Raw genomic sequence first — 16,990 nt, forward strand, 5'->3', positions numbered from 1 at the left:
ACCACAAGAGTTTATGAATGAGGACCTGAAACCAAGAGAAACTGATCCAGTATTCACACACTAAGCATCTGTCGGGATGTTTCTGATCTAATCTGCTTGAATCCTGACAATCAGTCAGCAACAGATCTCCAGTAACTACATATCATTAGTACCTATGGATGTACCTTTACTGTATGTAGTGGTGCTACTACTTTGTTTAAAGAGTTACTGGAAGTTTAAATGTACTTTAAAGGCAGAATAAGAAGGATTTTCATAAAGAATATAAAATAGACTGATACAAAAGTTCGCACTCTGGCACTAATTTAACTTTTAATCAGTCTTCCATGAAGGCGCCTTGGAGCCAGCCTCTAGTGGCATGATTCAGTACTTGACTTGGGACTTGATTCAGTACTTGGCTTGGGTCTTGACTGTCTTGGGACTTGACTTGGGACTTGATTCAGTACATGACTTGGGACTTGATTCAGTACATGACTTGGGACTTGGCTGTCTTGGGACTTGACTTGGGACTTGATTCGGTACTTGACTTGGGACTTAATTCGGTACTTGGCTTGGGTCTTGACTGTCTTGGGACTTGACTTGGGACTTGATTCGGTACTTGACTTGGGACTCGACAACACCGTTGTCCTCAGACATAAAGATCACTTCAGTTGTTTTAAAGTCCATGAGGGCGCCTTGGAGCCAGCCTCTAGTGGCCATGAGAGGAACTACATTCGTCGCTTTGGGGGATCAGAGACGTCCTGTTTGTTACGACGATCACCGCAGTGAGACGTCAAGTATCTTACATATGTATATATATATATATATATATATATATATATATATATATATATATATATATATATATATTTTTTTTTTTCCTATATATAACACTTCAGTTTGCACAGTGTTGGCTGTTCTGAAAACTGAAGACGAGTCTCGGGGGGGGGGGGGGGGGGCAGAGAGGAGAAGTTGTTACAAATCTGGCAGATGAAAGTCAGCAGAGCTGGATTTTCCAAAACAAGATTTCTGGAAGCAAAACATTTGGAATGAGGAGGCAGGAAATGTTACTGAGGCCAAAGAAATGCAACTTTTGTTATGAATCAGCTTTTTATATGGGTGTGTGTCTCTTTAAGTTTAAAAACTGTGTCGCTCAGACACCACGTGTTTTATTTACATGTTAAATCGTTTGAATGAAGTGATTCAAAGTGAATAGGTTAGAACAATTAACTAATAGATATCACCATGAAAGTTTTATGTTTAAAATAGCAAATGAGGCATTTTGTAATGGTAGTTATTGGTGAATTTCAGAGAAATCTACAGACGCAAACAAAGTAGTTACATATATGTTTTCTTTCCACTAGAATAAAAGAAGACATGTTAACTACAAATTGTCTTCCATTGCCTTTTTAAATTTATGTTTAATTTGAGCTGTTATGAACCCAAGAAAACATGCAAATGAAGAGGCACTGCTTTCTGTGTTTATGTATTGCACAAACATGTAGTTTCTCCTGCTGCTCTCAAAGCGAGTGATGACAGCACCCGTTAGAGGCTTCGGCTGGGGGGGGGGGGGGGGGTGAAGGAGGGAGTGGCCACAGGAAGCTGCAGCGGGGCGTTCCCTCCATATGGAACCATTTAGATTTAAATTCCTGTTAAAGACGTTAAACACACACATTACATCAGCAGCATCACTGACAGACTACAGCTACTGCTCTGACAGTGTGTGTGTGTGTTCACTGCCTACACGTTTTATTTGACCCCTTTTTGTGTCGATGTGTTGATCTGCACGTTTGTTTTCTAGAAGTTCATGTGTGGGTTCAGATTATTTAGTCACACTTATGGAAGTCTTCATGCTCAGTTAGATTCACTTTAAAACACTTTAACAGTGAGCTTCGTCCACTTAACCTTCAGAAACAATGAGACCACACATGACGTGTTATGTGCAGTTATAGTGGAGGTGTTTGACAGGCTGGTCGGTCCCTCCTGTAACGTGAGTACCTCCTGTAAGGTCAGTACCTCTGTAACGTGAGTACCTCCTGTAAGGTCAGTACCTCTGTAACGTGAGTACCTCCTGTAACGTCAGTACCTCCTGTAACGTGAGTACCTCCTGTAACGTCAGTACCTCCTGTAACGTCAGTACCTCCTGTAACGTCAGTACCTCTGTAACGTGAGTACCTCCTGTAACGTCAGTACCTCTGTAACGTGAGTACCTCCTGTAACGTCAGTACCTCCTGTAACGTCAGTACCTTCTGTAACGTCAGTACCTCCTGTAACGTGAGTACCTCCTGTAACGTCAGTACCTTCTGTAACGTCAGTACCTTCTGTAACGTCAGTACCTCCTGTAACGTGAGTACCTCTGTAACGTGAGTACCTCCTGTAACGTGAGTACCTCCTGTAACGTGAGTACCTCCTGTAACGTGAGTACCTCCTGTAACGTCAGTACCTCCTGTAACGTCAGTACCTCCTGTAACGTCAGTACCTCCTGTAACGTCAGTACCTCCTGTAACGTCAGTACCTCCTGTAACGTCAGTATCTCTGTACCGTCAGTACCTCTGTAACGTCAGTACCTCCTGTAACGTCAGTACCTTCTGTAACGTCAGTACCTCCTGTAACGTCAGTATCTCCTGTAACGTCAGTATCTCCTGTAACGTCAGTACCTCCCGTAACGTCAGTACCTCCCGTAACGTCAGTATCTCCTGTAACGTCAGTATCTCCTGTAACGTCAGTATCTCCTGTAACGTCAGTATCTCCTGTAACGTCAGTATCTCTGTACCGTCAGTACCTCCTGTAACGTCAGTATCTCCTGTAACGTCAGTACCTCCTGTAACGTCAGTACCTCTGTAACGTCAGTACCTCCTGTAACGTCAGTACCTCCTGTAACGTCAGTACCTCCTGTAACGTCAGTACCTCCTGTAACGTCAGTATCTCTGTACCGTCAGTACCTCTGTAACGTCAGTACCGCAGTTACTTTTTGGTTCTTCTATCTCTCTCCTCTCTTCTTCTTCTGGAGTTTAAATCTCTGCATTTCATTGAGTCACTGTTGGATCGAGCCTCGCTTACTTAAATTCCTAAACCTGACAGCTCGTCCTCCCGGGCTTTCAGCCAGTAATCCCTCCCTTCTTCCCCAGAGACTCTGTCCTCCTCTGTCCCACCCTCTCCAGTTCAGTCCTGGTTCCTGGTTTCAATGGTCTGCTTCAGTCCTGGTCCCGTAAATGAACTCGGTGACCACCATCGCATCGCATCAGCAGCAGGAATACGAGTTTGAAGTTTTATTATTCATTCCAGAACATGAGAGCTTGACAGCACTACTTCTTCTTCTTCTTCTTCTTCTTCTTCTTCTTCGGTGAAGAGAGGAGAAGTTTGGAGAAAACAATGTTATAACCGTCCGCTTCTGGATTTAAATGTAGTTTTGTGACTTCTTTAGAAACCGGAGCAGATTTGTTGCATATTAAACATAAAAGCTTAGACATTAGAGAAAAGATTGAGTTCCAAACGACAACTTCCTGCTGCTCACGTAACTAATTAAGTTGTATTGTGAATTTGCACAACAAAAATGAACTCACTGCGTTTTGTTTTTGTCAGATATTTTTCTCCATTTAGTCCTGGGTCAAATGTCCTTATGTCATTGATGAATTAATGAAAATAGTTTTTGTCATCGGATTACAGTGAACATTTCAACCAAAATGTCAGCTGTTGACTGTTGTTGTCGTCACTGATCTCATTGTGTGTCACTGTGGTCCTGATATGGATTATTATTATTATTTTACTCATTTTTTGGTCTTTTTGCCAACAATATTACATGTTGATATTGTCACAGTTAGTGTTTTGATGACGTCATCATCGTCACATCTTAGTCGTGGAAAACACTGAAGACAGAGTCCTCTGCTTGAGTTCCCTAGCAACATTTAGAAATTGAGTAAACGCTCCTAATGTACTATATAACACATTGCATGCTTATGCTGCAGTGTCATGTCGACATTATCCTTTTATCTTAAATCCTTCACTGGCTCAGTATTTATTTACCCGTCCTACGTTGTTGCAAGGTCCCCTGTTCGTAGCCTAAACAACATCGTGTGTGTGTGTGTGTGTGTGGGCAGTGACTTGGTTTTTGAGTGTTTTATTATTTACCTTATTTATTTTTCTGCATCATGTGATGTGAGCGCCATGTGTCACGCTTCCTCTGTTGCACTCTGCACACATTTCTTTTTTTGGTCCAGGACATGCATGCAGTAAGTTGCAGCGCCAAAGAGGAAGTAGTATTGTTCGTCTGAAGGTGTTTCCCTTGGAATAGGAAGTGGAACAAGTGGAGTAATCAGTCATCCTAATAGGAGCCGAGAATCGTTATTAGACCCTGGAAGGAAGTGTTTTTTTGCTCTCGTAGGTGCAGGAAGTTTACCGGCTGATGACGTTGATGTATTTACCGCACACTCACTCACTCACCCACTCACCTGAACCTGCAGGTGTAACCTGAAGCTTGGGGGAGGGGCGGGTGTGTGTGTGTGTGTGTGTGTGTGTGTGTGTGTGTGTGTGTGTGGGGGGGGGGGCTGTTCCTGACACCTTCACACATATTTTATTCACGATTTCTTGCTTTTTTTTCTACGCACTTTATTTTGAAAAGGTGGAAAACCCTCAAAGATCCATTCATAAAACACAATACAAACACAGGATTGTTTTTTTTAAATTTTTTTATCCTCAACTGAAACTATATAAATAATAAAAGATTATTAATATAATATTTAAGAAAAAATAAACTGAAACAATATTTTCTGTTTTAAAACTGAAATGATTTGTGTTAACTTATATATTTATTAGGCTGTTTTTTTCCAGTTTTTTAACCAGGCAACATTAGTTTAGTTTTTATTAAATAACATTATTTTTATTTTTTATTCAGGTGTGTGTGTGTGTGTGTGTGTGTCTGTGTCTGTGTCTGTGCGTGTCCACAAACGCCGTTGTTGTGATTGTCGACAGCAGGGCCATGTTCCATGTTAAAGGTTGAAATCCGATACAACCTATTGTTCAACACAAGGCGGCATCGCAGACATTGATACGGTAATTGATTGATTGGGTCGGAGGTGACGTAGTTGTGTGTGTGATTTGAAGGTGACCTAAAGTGTAGTTTGAAAGGTGTCCTAACAGGAAGTGGAACTTTCTTCCTGCTGGTGACTCACGGACCTCCTTCTTGCTCTTCTTGCTCTTAAAGGGCCAGTTCACCTAAATCTTCCTCTTTCCTAAATAATTCCTCTTCTTCCTCTTCTTGAGTCTCTGCAGTCGGATTTTTTTGTATTTATTTGTCTCTGAGAGGTTGTTGTTGATAATCCACAAACCTTTTTTCTATTTCATGTCCGGTCCGTTCTCATGAGCGCCGTATCTCACGAACATCTGGAGGGAATTTACTCACGCAAACATCCACCTGAACGTAACGATGAGCTGATCAGATTTTGGTAGAGAAAAGTAGAACACTGTAAAGTAGAACACTGTAAAGTAGAACACCGATCTCTGAAATCTGAGCAGGATTTTCTGGCGACAAACAAACGTGTTTCCAGTTAAAATGAAAACACTTTTGTTTCAGTTTAGTTTCAGAGCCGAGTGTCACCCAGTTTTAGAGGAACCACACCCAAACCGCTACCACACACACTTAAAGATATAGCGTAGCAGCTGTCATGCCCTCGTTGCTCTCTGTTCTCCGTTGCATGTTTGCATTTCCCTCATTGAACGCTTCATACGGCATCATTACTATAATAACTGGTTATAAATGACTCCACTTCTCTTGATTTATTCCATCAGTAAACATTAGTTTATGGTCTCAATCTCTATTTTCAAGTCTTCTTCAATACAGCGTGATGTTCATTTAAGTGGTTTTGAGTGTTCATACAGACTTTATTATGAAAGGATGAACTTCCTGTCTGCAGGTTATGACTTTGCGGAGGTCCTGCGTTGGTTCGGGGAGCGAGTGGATCGGATCATTCTGCTGTTCGACGCTCACAAACTGGACATTTCAGACGAGTTCTCCGAAGCCATCCGAGCCTTCAAAGGGCAAGACGACAAGATCCGAGTCGTCCTCAACAAGGCCGACCAGGTGGGAGGATGAGGATGATGAAGGTATGAACGGCGTCCGGGTTGTTAGGGAAGATGGAATAACCTCTTCCTCACCTGCGCTCTCAGGTGGACACGCAGCAGCTGATGAGGGTGTATGGCGCCCTCATGTGGTCACTGGGAAAAGTGATCAACACGCCAGAGGTGGTGAGAGTTTATCTGGGATCCTTCTGGGGCAAACCGCTGCAGAACACGGAGAACAGGTCAGATATTCATCCATTCATCCACACTGAGAACAGGTCAGATATTCATCCATTCATCCAAACCGCTGCAGAACACTGAGAACAGGTCGGATATTCATCCATTCAAACCGCTGCAGAACACTGAGAACAGGTCAGATATTCATCCATTCATCCACACTGAGAACAGGTCAGATATTCATCCATTCATCCAAACCGCCGCAGAACGCTGACAACAGGTCAGATATTCATTCATTCATCCAAACCACCGCAGAATACTGACAACAGGTCAGATATTCATTCATTCATCCAAACCACCGCAGAATACTGACAACAGGTCAGATATTCATTCATTCATCCAAACCACCGCAGAATACTGACAACAGGTCAGATATTCATCCATTCATCCAAACCGCCGCAGAATACTGACAACAGGTCAGATATTCATCCACACTGAGAACAGGTCAGATATTCATCCATTCATCCAAACCGCCGCAGAATACTGACAACAGGTCAGATATTCATCCATTCATCCAAACCGCCGCAGAATACTGACAACAGGTCAGATATTCATCCATTCATCCACACTGAGAACAGGTCAGATATTCATTCATTCATCCAAACCGCCGCAGAACGCTGACAACAGGTCAGATATTCATTCATTCATCCAAACCGCCGCAGAATACTGACAACAGGTCATTCATCCATCCATTCATTCATTCACTAATTCAAAACACTGCAGAACACTGAGAACAGGTCAGATATGTATCCATGAATAGGTCATGTATCCATCCAAGATATTATAGTATGATTTTTTTGTTTTATTTATTGATGAGTTACCTTATTGATTCACCCGTTCACTTCCTGCTCAGGCGTCTATTTGAGGCGGAGTCTCAGGACCTGTTCAAGGACATCCAGAGTCTCCCGAGAAACGCGGCGCTCCGTAAACTCAACGACCTCATCAAGAGAGCGAGGCTGGCCAAGGTGAGACAGGAAGTGACGTGTTGTGTTTGGACTTAACGAGGAATTCTGGGAATATTCTGGGATGTTCTGGTTGTGTTTCAGAGACGGGGAGGAAAAAAAAGGAAATTAAAGCACTCTCTGATAATAGATGAAGTTTCAGGAGTTAATTAATAAATTAATATTTATTTATTCATTAATGACAATGTATGAATGAATTCTATATTAATTAATTAAAATGTTCATTCATTCCTTTATTTATTCATTCATCTATCCATTTATATATTCAGTCATTAATGTATTAATTAATTAATAGATTTATTCATTCATCCATTTATTTATTCATTAATGTATTCGTTAATTTATTCAGTTGTTTCTCGACGTAAATTAACTAAGTTTTATTTTGAAGGAATCAGGAGAAGCTTTTATTTCAGCCAATCAGAAAACAGAGTGAGTCTTCATCACCTCCTTCCCCTTCAACTCCTTTACTTACTTCACCTCCATCATCTTCATCACCTCCATCGTCTTCTTCACCTCCATCATCTTCATCTCCTCCATCATCTTCATCTCCTCATTCACCCTCCTCACCTTCTTCAACAACATCAGGACTGACGGTTGTTTTCATTCATTTCCTGCTGCTCACCCATTGGTTGGTTTGTGGAGCAGAGGCTCCTCCCCCCTGAGGGTCTCCCAGTCCCTCACTGGTTTCATAATGGGACGCTCCCAGTGGAGCTGACCGTGGACTCCTCGATCAAAAGGACTGGGAGGAAGGGTCGACGGCTCTGTGAACTCCTACATTCCTTCCTGCTCCTCCATCTTCACCTCCTCTTCCTCCTCCTCCATCTTCACCTCCTCTTCCTCCTCCTCCATCTTCACCATAACCTTCTTCTCTTCCTCCTCCTCCATCTTCACCATCTCTTCCTCCTCCTCCATCTTCACCATAACCTTCTTCTCTTCCTCCTCCTCCATCTTCACCTTAACCTTCTTCTCTTCCTCCTCCTCCATCTTCACCATAACCTTCTTCTCTTCCTCCTCCTCCATCTTCACCTTAACCTTCTTCTCTTCCTCCTCCTCCATCTTCACCTTCTTCCTCCTCCTCCATCTTCCCCTTCTCTTCCTCCTCTTCCTCTTCCTCCATCTTCACCTTAACCTTCTTCTCTTCCTCCTCCTCCATCTTCACCTTAACCTTCTTCTCTTCCTCCTCCTCCATCTTCACCTTCTTCCTCCTCTTCCTCCTCCTCCATCTTCACCTTAACCTTCTTCTCTTCCTCCTCCTCCATCTTCACCTTAACCTTCTTCTCTTCCTCCTTCACCTCCTCTTCTTCCTCTTCCTCCTCCTCCATCTTCACCTTAACCTTCTTCTCTTCCTCCTCCTCCACCTTCACCTCCGTCCTCCTCTTCCTCCTCCTCCATCTTCACCTCCTCTTCCTCCTCCTCCATCTTCACCTTAACCTTCTTCTCTTCCTCCTCCTCCATCTTCACCTCGTCTTCCTCCTCCTCCATCTTCACCTCCTCTTCCTCCTCCTCCATCTTCACCTTAACCTTCTTCTCTTCCTCCTCCTCCATCTTCACCTCGTCTTCCTCCTCCTCCATCTTCACCTTAACCTTCTTCTCTTCCTCCTTCACCTCCTCTTCTTCCTCTTCCTCCTCCTCCATCTTCACCTTAACCTTCTTCTCTTCCTCCTTCACCTCCTTTTCTTCCTCTTCATCCTCCTCCATCTTCACCTTAACCTTCTTCTCTTCCTCCTCCTCCACCTTCACCTCCGTCCTCCTCTTCCTCCTCCTCCATCTTCACCTTAACCTTCTTCTCTTCCTCCTCCTCCATCTTCACCTCCTCTTCCTCCTCCTCCATCTTCACCATAACCTTCTTCTCTTCCTCCTCCTCCATCTTCACCTTCTCTTCCTCCTCCTCCATCTTCACCTTAACCTTCTTCTCTTCCTCCTCCTCCATCTTCACCTCCTCTTCCTCCTCCTCCATCTTTACCTTAAACAACAGTTCCTTTAGCCAGAAGCTGATTTGATTGTTTTCATAACGTAAATGTCAAAAAATGTCCATGAACTTTTTGCATTTGAGCATTTTATTGTCAGCTGACCTTCTCTTCCTCCTTTTTCTTCTTCTTCTTCTTCTTCTTTCCCTTTTCCTTCTCCTCCTCCCCCTCCTCCTTCTTCTCTTTCTCCTTCTCCTCCTTTTTCTTCTTTTTCTCCTCCATCTCCTCCATCATCATCCTCATCTCCTCCTTCTTCTTCTTCTTCTCCTCCTCCATCCTCCTCCTCATCTCCTCCTTCTCTTTTAACCCCTGCAGGTGCACGCTTACATCATCAGCTACCTGAAGAAGGAGATGCCGTCTCTCTTTGGCCGTGAGAAGAAGAAGGAGGAGCTTATCTCGAGGCTTCCAGAGATCTACTGCATCCTGCAGAGGGAGCACCACATCAGCCCCGGAGACTTCCCCAACGTCACCAAGATGCAGGTACAGGAAGTCCCGCCCCCTTCTCTTTCTTTACTTTGATTGGTTGTCTCTCGAACATTCTCGGCTCATGACACGCGTAGAATAAAAATGTTTTTTGGCAGCTTTTCACACGCGATGTGTTCAAGGACCATCGTTAATCTGAGTGTGAGGACGTCGTCTTTCTGCGCGAAAGGTTTTCGAGAAAATAAATGCTTTTAAAATCACGTTGGTGGGTTAAAGAAATTAATTTAATTAAATGTACTTAAAGTATGAAAGTAAAAGTACGGCCAGAATATACCAGATATCGATTAACACAATCGGTTACATTTGTATCAATTTAACTTGATTTTGGGCAGGAAGGAGGCGTGGCCTTTCAAAATAAAGGCGATGATATGTGTGAATACTTGAGTGTTTTGATTGCAGTACTTTTACTGCAGTAACAGATCAGAGTACTTCCTCCAGTGCTGAGAACAAAATGTGAACTGAACGCTGGGACTCTGCAGCTGGTCGGTCGGGCCTGTAGAGATGCGTGTGTGTGTGTGTGTGTGTGTGTGTGTGTGTGTGTGTGTGTGTGTGTGTGTGTGTGTGTGTGTGTGTGTGTGTGTGTGTGTGTGTGTGTGTGTGTGTGTGTGTGTGTGTGTGTGTGTGTGTGTGTGTGTGTGTGTGTGTGTGTGTGTGTGTGTGTGTGTGTGTGTGTGTGTGTGTGTGTGTGTGTGTGTGTGTGTGTGTGTGTTCGTTCCCCAGCTACACTTTTACTTATTGGACCGTTGACGAGAGAGAGTGTTTCGTATTTCTCGGTTCCCTGGTGAGATGTGTACTCTCATGACACGCACACACACATTCTGACACGTGTTGTGAGTTATTTGGATTCTTCTGGAGACTTGTGTGTGTGTGGGTGTGTGTTGTTCTTCAGAGGTCAGAGGTCATGCCACACTGTGTCCAGCTGCAGAAAGCAGGAGGTTTGACTCTCAGCTCAGCTCCGTCTCATCGTGTGATTATCAGTGTTGGAAGAAGTACTCAGATCCTTTACTGCAGTAAAAGTACTAATACCACAAGTACCAGTGTGTATATATATATATATATATATATATATATATATATATATATATATAAAAACACACACATGTAGTAAAATTATTGATTGATCAGTGACATGTTTTCCTATTATATCTGATGTTTCTGCTGCATTAATGTCTCTCTCCTGAAGAAGTTTATCTCAAACATTCAACATCAACACATCTGGTGATACGAGACAGGAAGGAGATTAACAACCTGAAACTAAAGAAGTAGTAACAAGTACAACATGTACATCTGAGGTGTAGTACAGTAGAAAGTACAACATGTACATCTGAGGTGTAGTACAGTAGAAAGTACAACATGTACCTCTGAGGTGTAGTACAGTAGAAAGTACAACATGTACCTCTGAGGTGTAGTACAGTAGAAAGTACAACATGTACCTCTGAGGTGTAGTACAGTAGAAAGTACAACATGTACATATGAGGTGTAGCACAGTAAAAAGTACAACATGTACATCTGAGGTGTAGTACAGTAGAAAGTACAACATGTACCTCTGAGGTGTAGTACAGTGAAAAGTACAACATGTACCTCTGAGGTGTAGTACAGTGAAAAGTACAACATGTACCTCTGAGGTGTAGTACAGTGAAAAGTACAACATGTACCTCTGAGGTGTAGTACAGTAAAAAGTACAACATGTACATCTGAGGTGTAGTACAGTAGAAAGTACAACATGTACCTCTGAGGTGTAGTACAGTGAAAAGTACAACATGTACATCTGAGGTGTAGTACAGTAAAAAGTACAACATGTACATCTGAGGTGTAGTACAGTAGAAAGTACAACATGTACCTCTGAGGTGTAGTACAGTAAAAAGTACAACATGTACCTCTGAGGTGTAGTACAGTGAAAAGTACAACATGTACCTCTGAGGTGTAGTACAGTAAAAAGTACAACATGTACATCTGAGGTGTAGTACAGTAGAAAGTACAACATGTACCTCTGAGGTGTAGTACAGTAAAAAGTACAACATGTACATATGAGGTGTAGTACAGTAGAAAGTATAGTACAGTAAAAAGTACAACATGTACATATGAGGTGTAGTACAGTAAAAAGTACAACATGTACATATGAGGTGTAGTACAGTAGAAAGTATAGTACAGTAAAAAGTACAACATGTACATATGAGGTGTAGTACAGTAAAAAGTACAACATGTACATATGAGGTGTAGTACAGTAGAAAGTATAGTACAGTGAAAAGTACAACATGTACCTCTGAGGTGTAGTACAGTAAAAAGTACAACATGTACATCTGAGGTGTAGTACAGTAAAAAGTACAACATGTATCTCTGAGGTGTAGTACAGTAAAAAGTACAACATGTACCTCTGAGGTGTAGTACAGTAGAAAGTACAACATGTACCTCTGAGGTGTAGTACAGTAAAAAGTACAACATGTACCTCTGAGGTGTAGTACAGTAGAAAGTACAACATGTACCTCTGAGGTGTAGTACAGTAGAAAGTATAGTACAGTAAAAAGTACAACATGTACCTCTGAGGTGTAGTACAGTAAAAAGTACAACATGTACCTCTGAGGTGTAGTACAGTAGAAAGTACAACATGTACCTCTGAGGTGTAGTACAGTAGAAAGTACAACATGTACCTCTGAGGTGTAGTACAGTAGAAAGTACAACATGTACCTCTGAGGTGTAGTACAGTAGAAAGTACAACATGTACCTCTGAGGTGTAGTACAGTAGAAAGTACAACATGTACATATGAGGTGTAGTACAGTAAAAAGTACAACATGTACATCTGAGGTGTAGTACAGTGAAAAGTACAACATGTACATCTGAGGTGTAGTACAGTAAAAAGTACAACATGTACATCTGAGGTGTAGTACAGTAAAAAGTACAACATGTACATATGAGGTGTAGTACAGTAGAAAGTACAACATGTACCTCTGAGGTGTAGTACAGTACAGTAGAAAGTACAACATGTACCTCTGAGGTGTAGTACAGTAGAAAGTACAACATGTACCTCTGAGGTGTAGTACAGTACAGTAGAAAGTACAACATGTACCTCTGAGGTGTAGTACAGTAGAAAGTACAACATGTACCTCTGAGATGTAGTACAGTAGAAAGTACAACATGTACCTCTGAGGTGTAGTACAGTAGAAAGTACAACATGTACCTCTGAGGTGTAGTACAGTAGAAAGTACAACATGTACCTCTGAGGTGTAGTACAGTAGAAAGTACAACATGTACCTCCTTCTCCATCCTCATCTCCTCCTTCTGTTGTCGCTGCCTCGGAGATGTAGTGAAGTACTATATGTACCTCTTAGATGTAGTAGAGAAGCAGGAAGTACAAGTACCTAAGTACAAGTACTTCTAAACTCCACTTCACTAACTCGTTAGTGTAGTTTTTGTCTCCACCAACAGGAAGTGCAACACTGAATCAATAACCGATGTTTCCTCCTGCAGGACATGCTGCAGCACTACGACTTCAACAAGTTCCCGTCCCTGAAGATAAAGCTGATCGAGTCGGTGGACAAGATGTTGGCCACGAAGATCGCCGGTCTGATGTCGATGATCCGGGACGAGGAGTCCAAGGCGCCGCCGGCGATGGTGTCCGGCGGCGCCTTCGAGGGCTCCCAGGACGGGCCCTTCGGCCGGGGCTACGGCGAGGGCGTCAGCGCCGGGGCGGACGCCGAGGACTGGATCGTCAGCCGCGAGAAGCACCGCTACGACGAGCTCTTCTACATGCTGATGCCCGTCAACGGCAAGATCACCGGCGTCAACGCCAAGAAGGAGATGATGAACTCGCGGCTGCCCAACACCGTGCTGGGGAAGATCTGGAAGCTGGCCGACTGCGACCAGGACGGCATGCTGGACGACGAGGAGTTCGCGCTCGCGCAGCACCTCATCAAGATCAAGCTGGAGGGCTTCGAGCTGCCCGGCGAGCTGCCCGACCACCTGGTGCCCCCGGCACACCGCAAGAACCCCACCGCCGACGCCCTGTACAACCACAGCGAGGACTAGAGTGTACCACGGGTTTCTGCTGCTGATCAGACTCACTGGAGAACCAATCAGCTGACAGACGGTCAGTTTTAGGATTTACTCGCCACCAACACGGATCAACTCATACACATAAATATATATATATATATATATATATATATATATATATGTGTGTGTGTGTTCAATTTCATTTCAACAAAGAAGTAAAAAGGAAAAAAAACGCAGCTTCTCCTCTTGCCTTTTAATCTGGGGACTTTTATTTTGAAGAAAAGGACACTGTGTCTAAAAGACATTTTAACTTCCTGCCTTAATCTTTTTCCGTCGTAATCCTCCTCTGAGTGTCTCGGTGACTTATTCAATATTTGGAGGCAACAAAATATAAAATATCCCACAGGAAGAAGCGTTGACCTTCAGAATAAAAGTGTGAGCGGTTTATATAGTGTCTTCTTTAATAATCAGTGTCAGAATAATACAATATTATAACAAGTTTCCTGAACATAACGGAGTATAAACTAGTTCTGTTTGGTTATAATGTGTAGTTTGTGTGTGCGGATAAAACGGCGTTAAATTGCGTCATATTTTTACTGAATTATGATTATTATTATTTGCCGCTTTTATTCTGAAGGCCAGGAAGCTTTATTTTAAAGTGTACCGTGTGACTGTGCAAGACGTGATGTTCGCCCTCAACCGGGTGAGATATGAACTGATCTGAGGACGACGTTTTGTACTGAAACGAGTTTTTTTCGATTTCCTCGCTCCGAAAATATAATGAGAAAACAAGTTTATATTTATATATATATATATATATATATATATATATATATATATATATATATATATATATATATATATATATATCCACAAAGTGTCATCGTTTCATTTCCTGTCGATGGACTTTCAGAATAAAAGATGAATAACACTTGAAGCTGACGTCACCAGTCGTCTTTACGTCCACACGTTTGAGAACAGGAAGCAGTTACTGTCCGTCTGACGGGTTCAGAGTTAGTCCAGATCCAGGACGCCAGAGTTTCCTCAGGTCGTCAGAGGTCAAAGGTCAGAGTCTGTCCTGTTTGAACAGCGCCAGGCGGAGACGACGGCCGCCGCCAGTTCTCCTGGGACGACTTCACGACGTCCTGCAGTCCACCGTTTGTGTTTCCTTACATTGTAACGGTGACCTTTGACCTCTGCCCACTGCTGATGGAAACGGCTTCATTCATCAAGGGCCAACATGTTCAGAACCAACGCAAAACAAAATGGCGACGACCAAAATGCCAAACTCGAGGCTTCAAAACGTCCACAAACCAACGCATGGCCTCACAATGAATACGTTCACTTCTTATAACCAGTTCATGAATTATAGTCTTGAATATTAAATACATTAAGAAACTTCTTCTTCTACTTCTTCTTCTGTTGATTTTTAAGGCGGTTGTCCTCCATAAGAAGAATATAATATATGTGCGTGAACAGTTAAAATCACTCGCGGTGCCTGAAAAGTTGATCCCCAGCACTGATCCAGGACCAGCGTGTGAAAGAGAGCTTCATGTTCAACGAAAGGGAAACGGTTCCTGAATGTGCCTTTTTTTTTTTTATACCACAACTAGATCTGTACGATTTTAAAATGAGCTTTTATTCTGAAAACCAAAGAACTGCGTTTGTGCCTGTCTTCAAAGATCCTCTCCAGGTGTGTTTTCCAGGTGCCGATTGGTCCGGTTCCCTCTCCTCTGTTCTCATGACGGGACAGAAGTCGTCCTCGAGGATTCAGCAGCTGGGCGGCTTCCTGTTTTTTTTGTTTTTTAGGAGTAAATGTGAGTCTTTATAAAGGACTTCGGTGAATAAACGTGTAAATTTAATGGGGAATGTTTTCCGTGTAACGTGTTTTGTTTTTTAAAAGAGAGCAACGAGACTTCAATTCTGAATCTTCATCTGTCTGAAATGTAAAAGGTTTTATTTTTGTGACTTTGATGTATTTCGTATTCTTGTTGTTTCAACGTGTCACCGGTCAGAGGTCTCATCCTGTCATCAGAGCCGGAGACCAATAAAGTTTATTCAAACACACATACTTCTGCTGGTTTGAGGTCAGTTTGTATTTTAGGTTTCTACATTTTCCTCCGACAACTCCTCTGTCTCTGTCCTCACCCATCTCTCTATTCTTTGCATTACTATAGATTATTATAATGTTTCTATTGAATGACATATTTGACATTTAACTAGTTCATCTTTATCTCAGTGATCGTGTCCAAATGAGCAGAAAATATCACTATGACCCTGAAATTCTGTTTCTTATGTTATCAGTCAGAAACAATGAATCAATCTATGAACTGTCAGAAACAATGAATCAATCTATGAACTTGTCAGAAACAATGAATCAATCTATGAACTGTCAGAAACAATGAATCAATCTATGAACTTGTCAGAAACAATGAATCAATCTATGAACTTGTCAGAAACAATGAATCAATCTATGAACTTGTCAGAAACAATGAATCAATCTATGAACTTGTCAGAAACAATGAATCAATCTATGAACTTGTCAGAAACAATGAATCAATCTATGAACTTGTCAGAAACAATGAATCAATCTATGAACTTGTCAGAAACAATGAATCAATCTATGAACTGTCAGAAACAATGAATCAATCTATGAACTGTCAGAAACAATGAATCAATCTATGAACTTGTCAGAAACAATGAATCAATCTATGAACAGAAACAATGAATCAATCTATGAACAGAAACAATGGATATCAGGGGCCCACATTCACCAGGGGGACACTCCCCTTGGGGCTTAGCCCCCCTTTCTTGGAATCCTACAAACGCCCCTGCTCTCCATCCATCTGATACTGGCCCGGCCCGTCTGTCAAATGTTAAAAGTCAATGTGGCCCCTGAGCCAAAAGGTTTGCCCACCCCTGGTGTAGCCCAACGTCACACATTACAAATGATCCTCAGAGGGCTTTACAATCTGTACACATAAGAAATCCCTGTCCCAGGACCTCACATCGGATCAGGGACAACTCGGTGTGTTATTTGCTTTCTGAATTACGGAAAGAATTTATGTTAATGACAGGTGCTCCCTGGACGGAGCTTTAATGACGTCATGACAGCAGCAGGTGCAAAGAAATGAGCTGCATTAGGCACGAGGAACATCGTTTTCCTACCGAAGCAGATCGCATGATATAAGAGAGAGTTTATTTATTTTGTGTACGTAGTAACGCTTTTTTTTGCTATATCAAATAAAAACAGAACGAAAGGAAGGATACAATCTCAGTTTTATTCTTTTATTCGCGTAAGGAAGGAACATCAACGTGTC

General features: G+C 42.3%; 1 protein-coding gene across 1 annotated transcript in view; it reads left to right on the forward strand.

The window, feature by feature from the left end:
- Positions 1-15,741, forward strand: part of ehd4 (EH-domain containing 4) — a 25,129-nt gene extending 9,388 nt beyond the window's left edge. Inside the window, exons 4-8 of the mRNA XM_034562844.1 lie at positions 5,886-6,052; positions 6,139-6,272; positions 7,121-7,232; positions 9,512-9,676; positions 13,146-15,741. Coding sequence (XP_034418735.1) covers positions 5,886-6,052; positions 6,139-6,272; positions 7,121-7,232; positions 9,512-9,676; positions 13,146-13,703 — 1,136 coding nt within the window. The 3' untranslated portion in view covers positions 13,704-15,741. The remainder of the gene's footprint in view (positions 1-5,885; positions 6,053-6,138; positions 6,273-7,120; positions 7,233-9,511; positions 9,677-13,145) is intronic.
- Positions 15,742-16,990: the final 1,249 nt, after the last annotated feature.

This window comes from Cyclopterus lumpus, chromosome 22 (genome assembly GCF_009769545.1).
Source record: "Cyclopterus lumpus isolate fCycLum1 chromosome 22, fCycLum1.pri, whole genome shotgun sequence".
Lineage (NCBI taxonomy): Eukaryota > Metazoa > Chordata > Actinopteri > Perciformes > Cyclopteridae > Cyclopterus > Cyclopterus lumpus.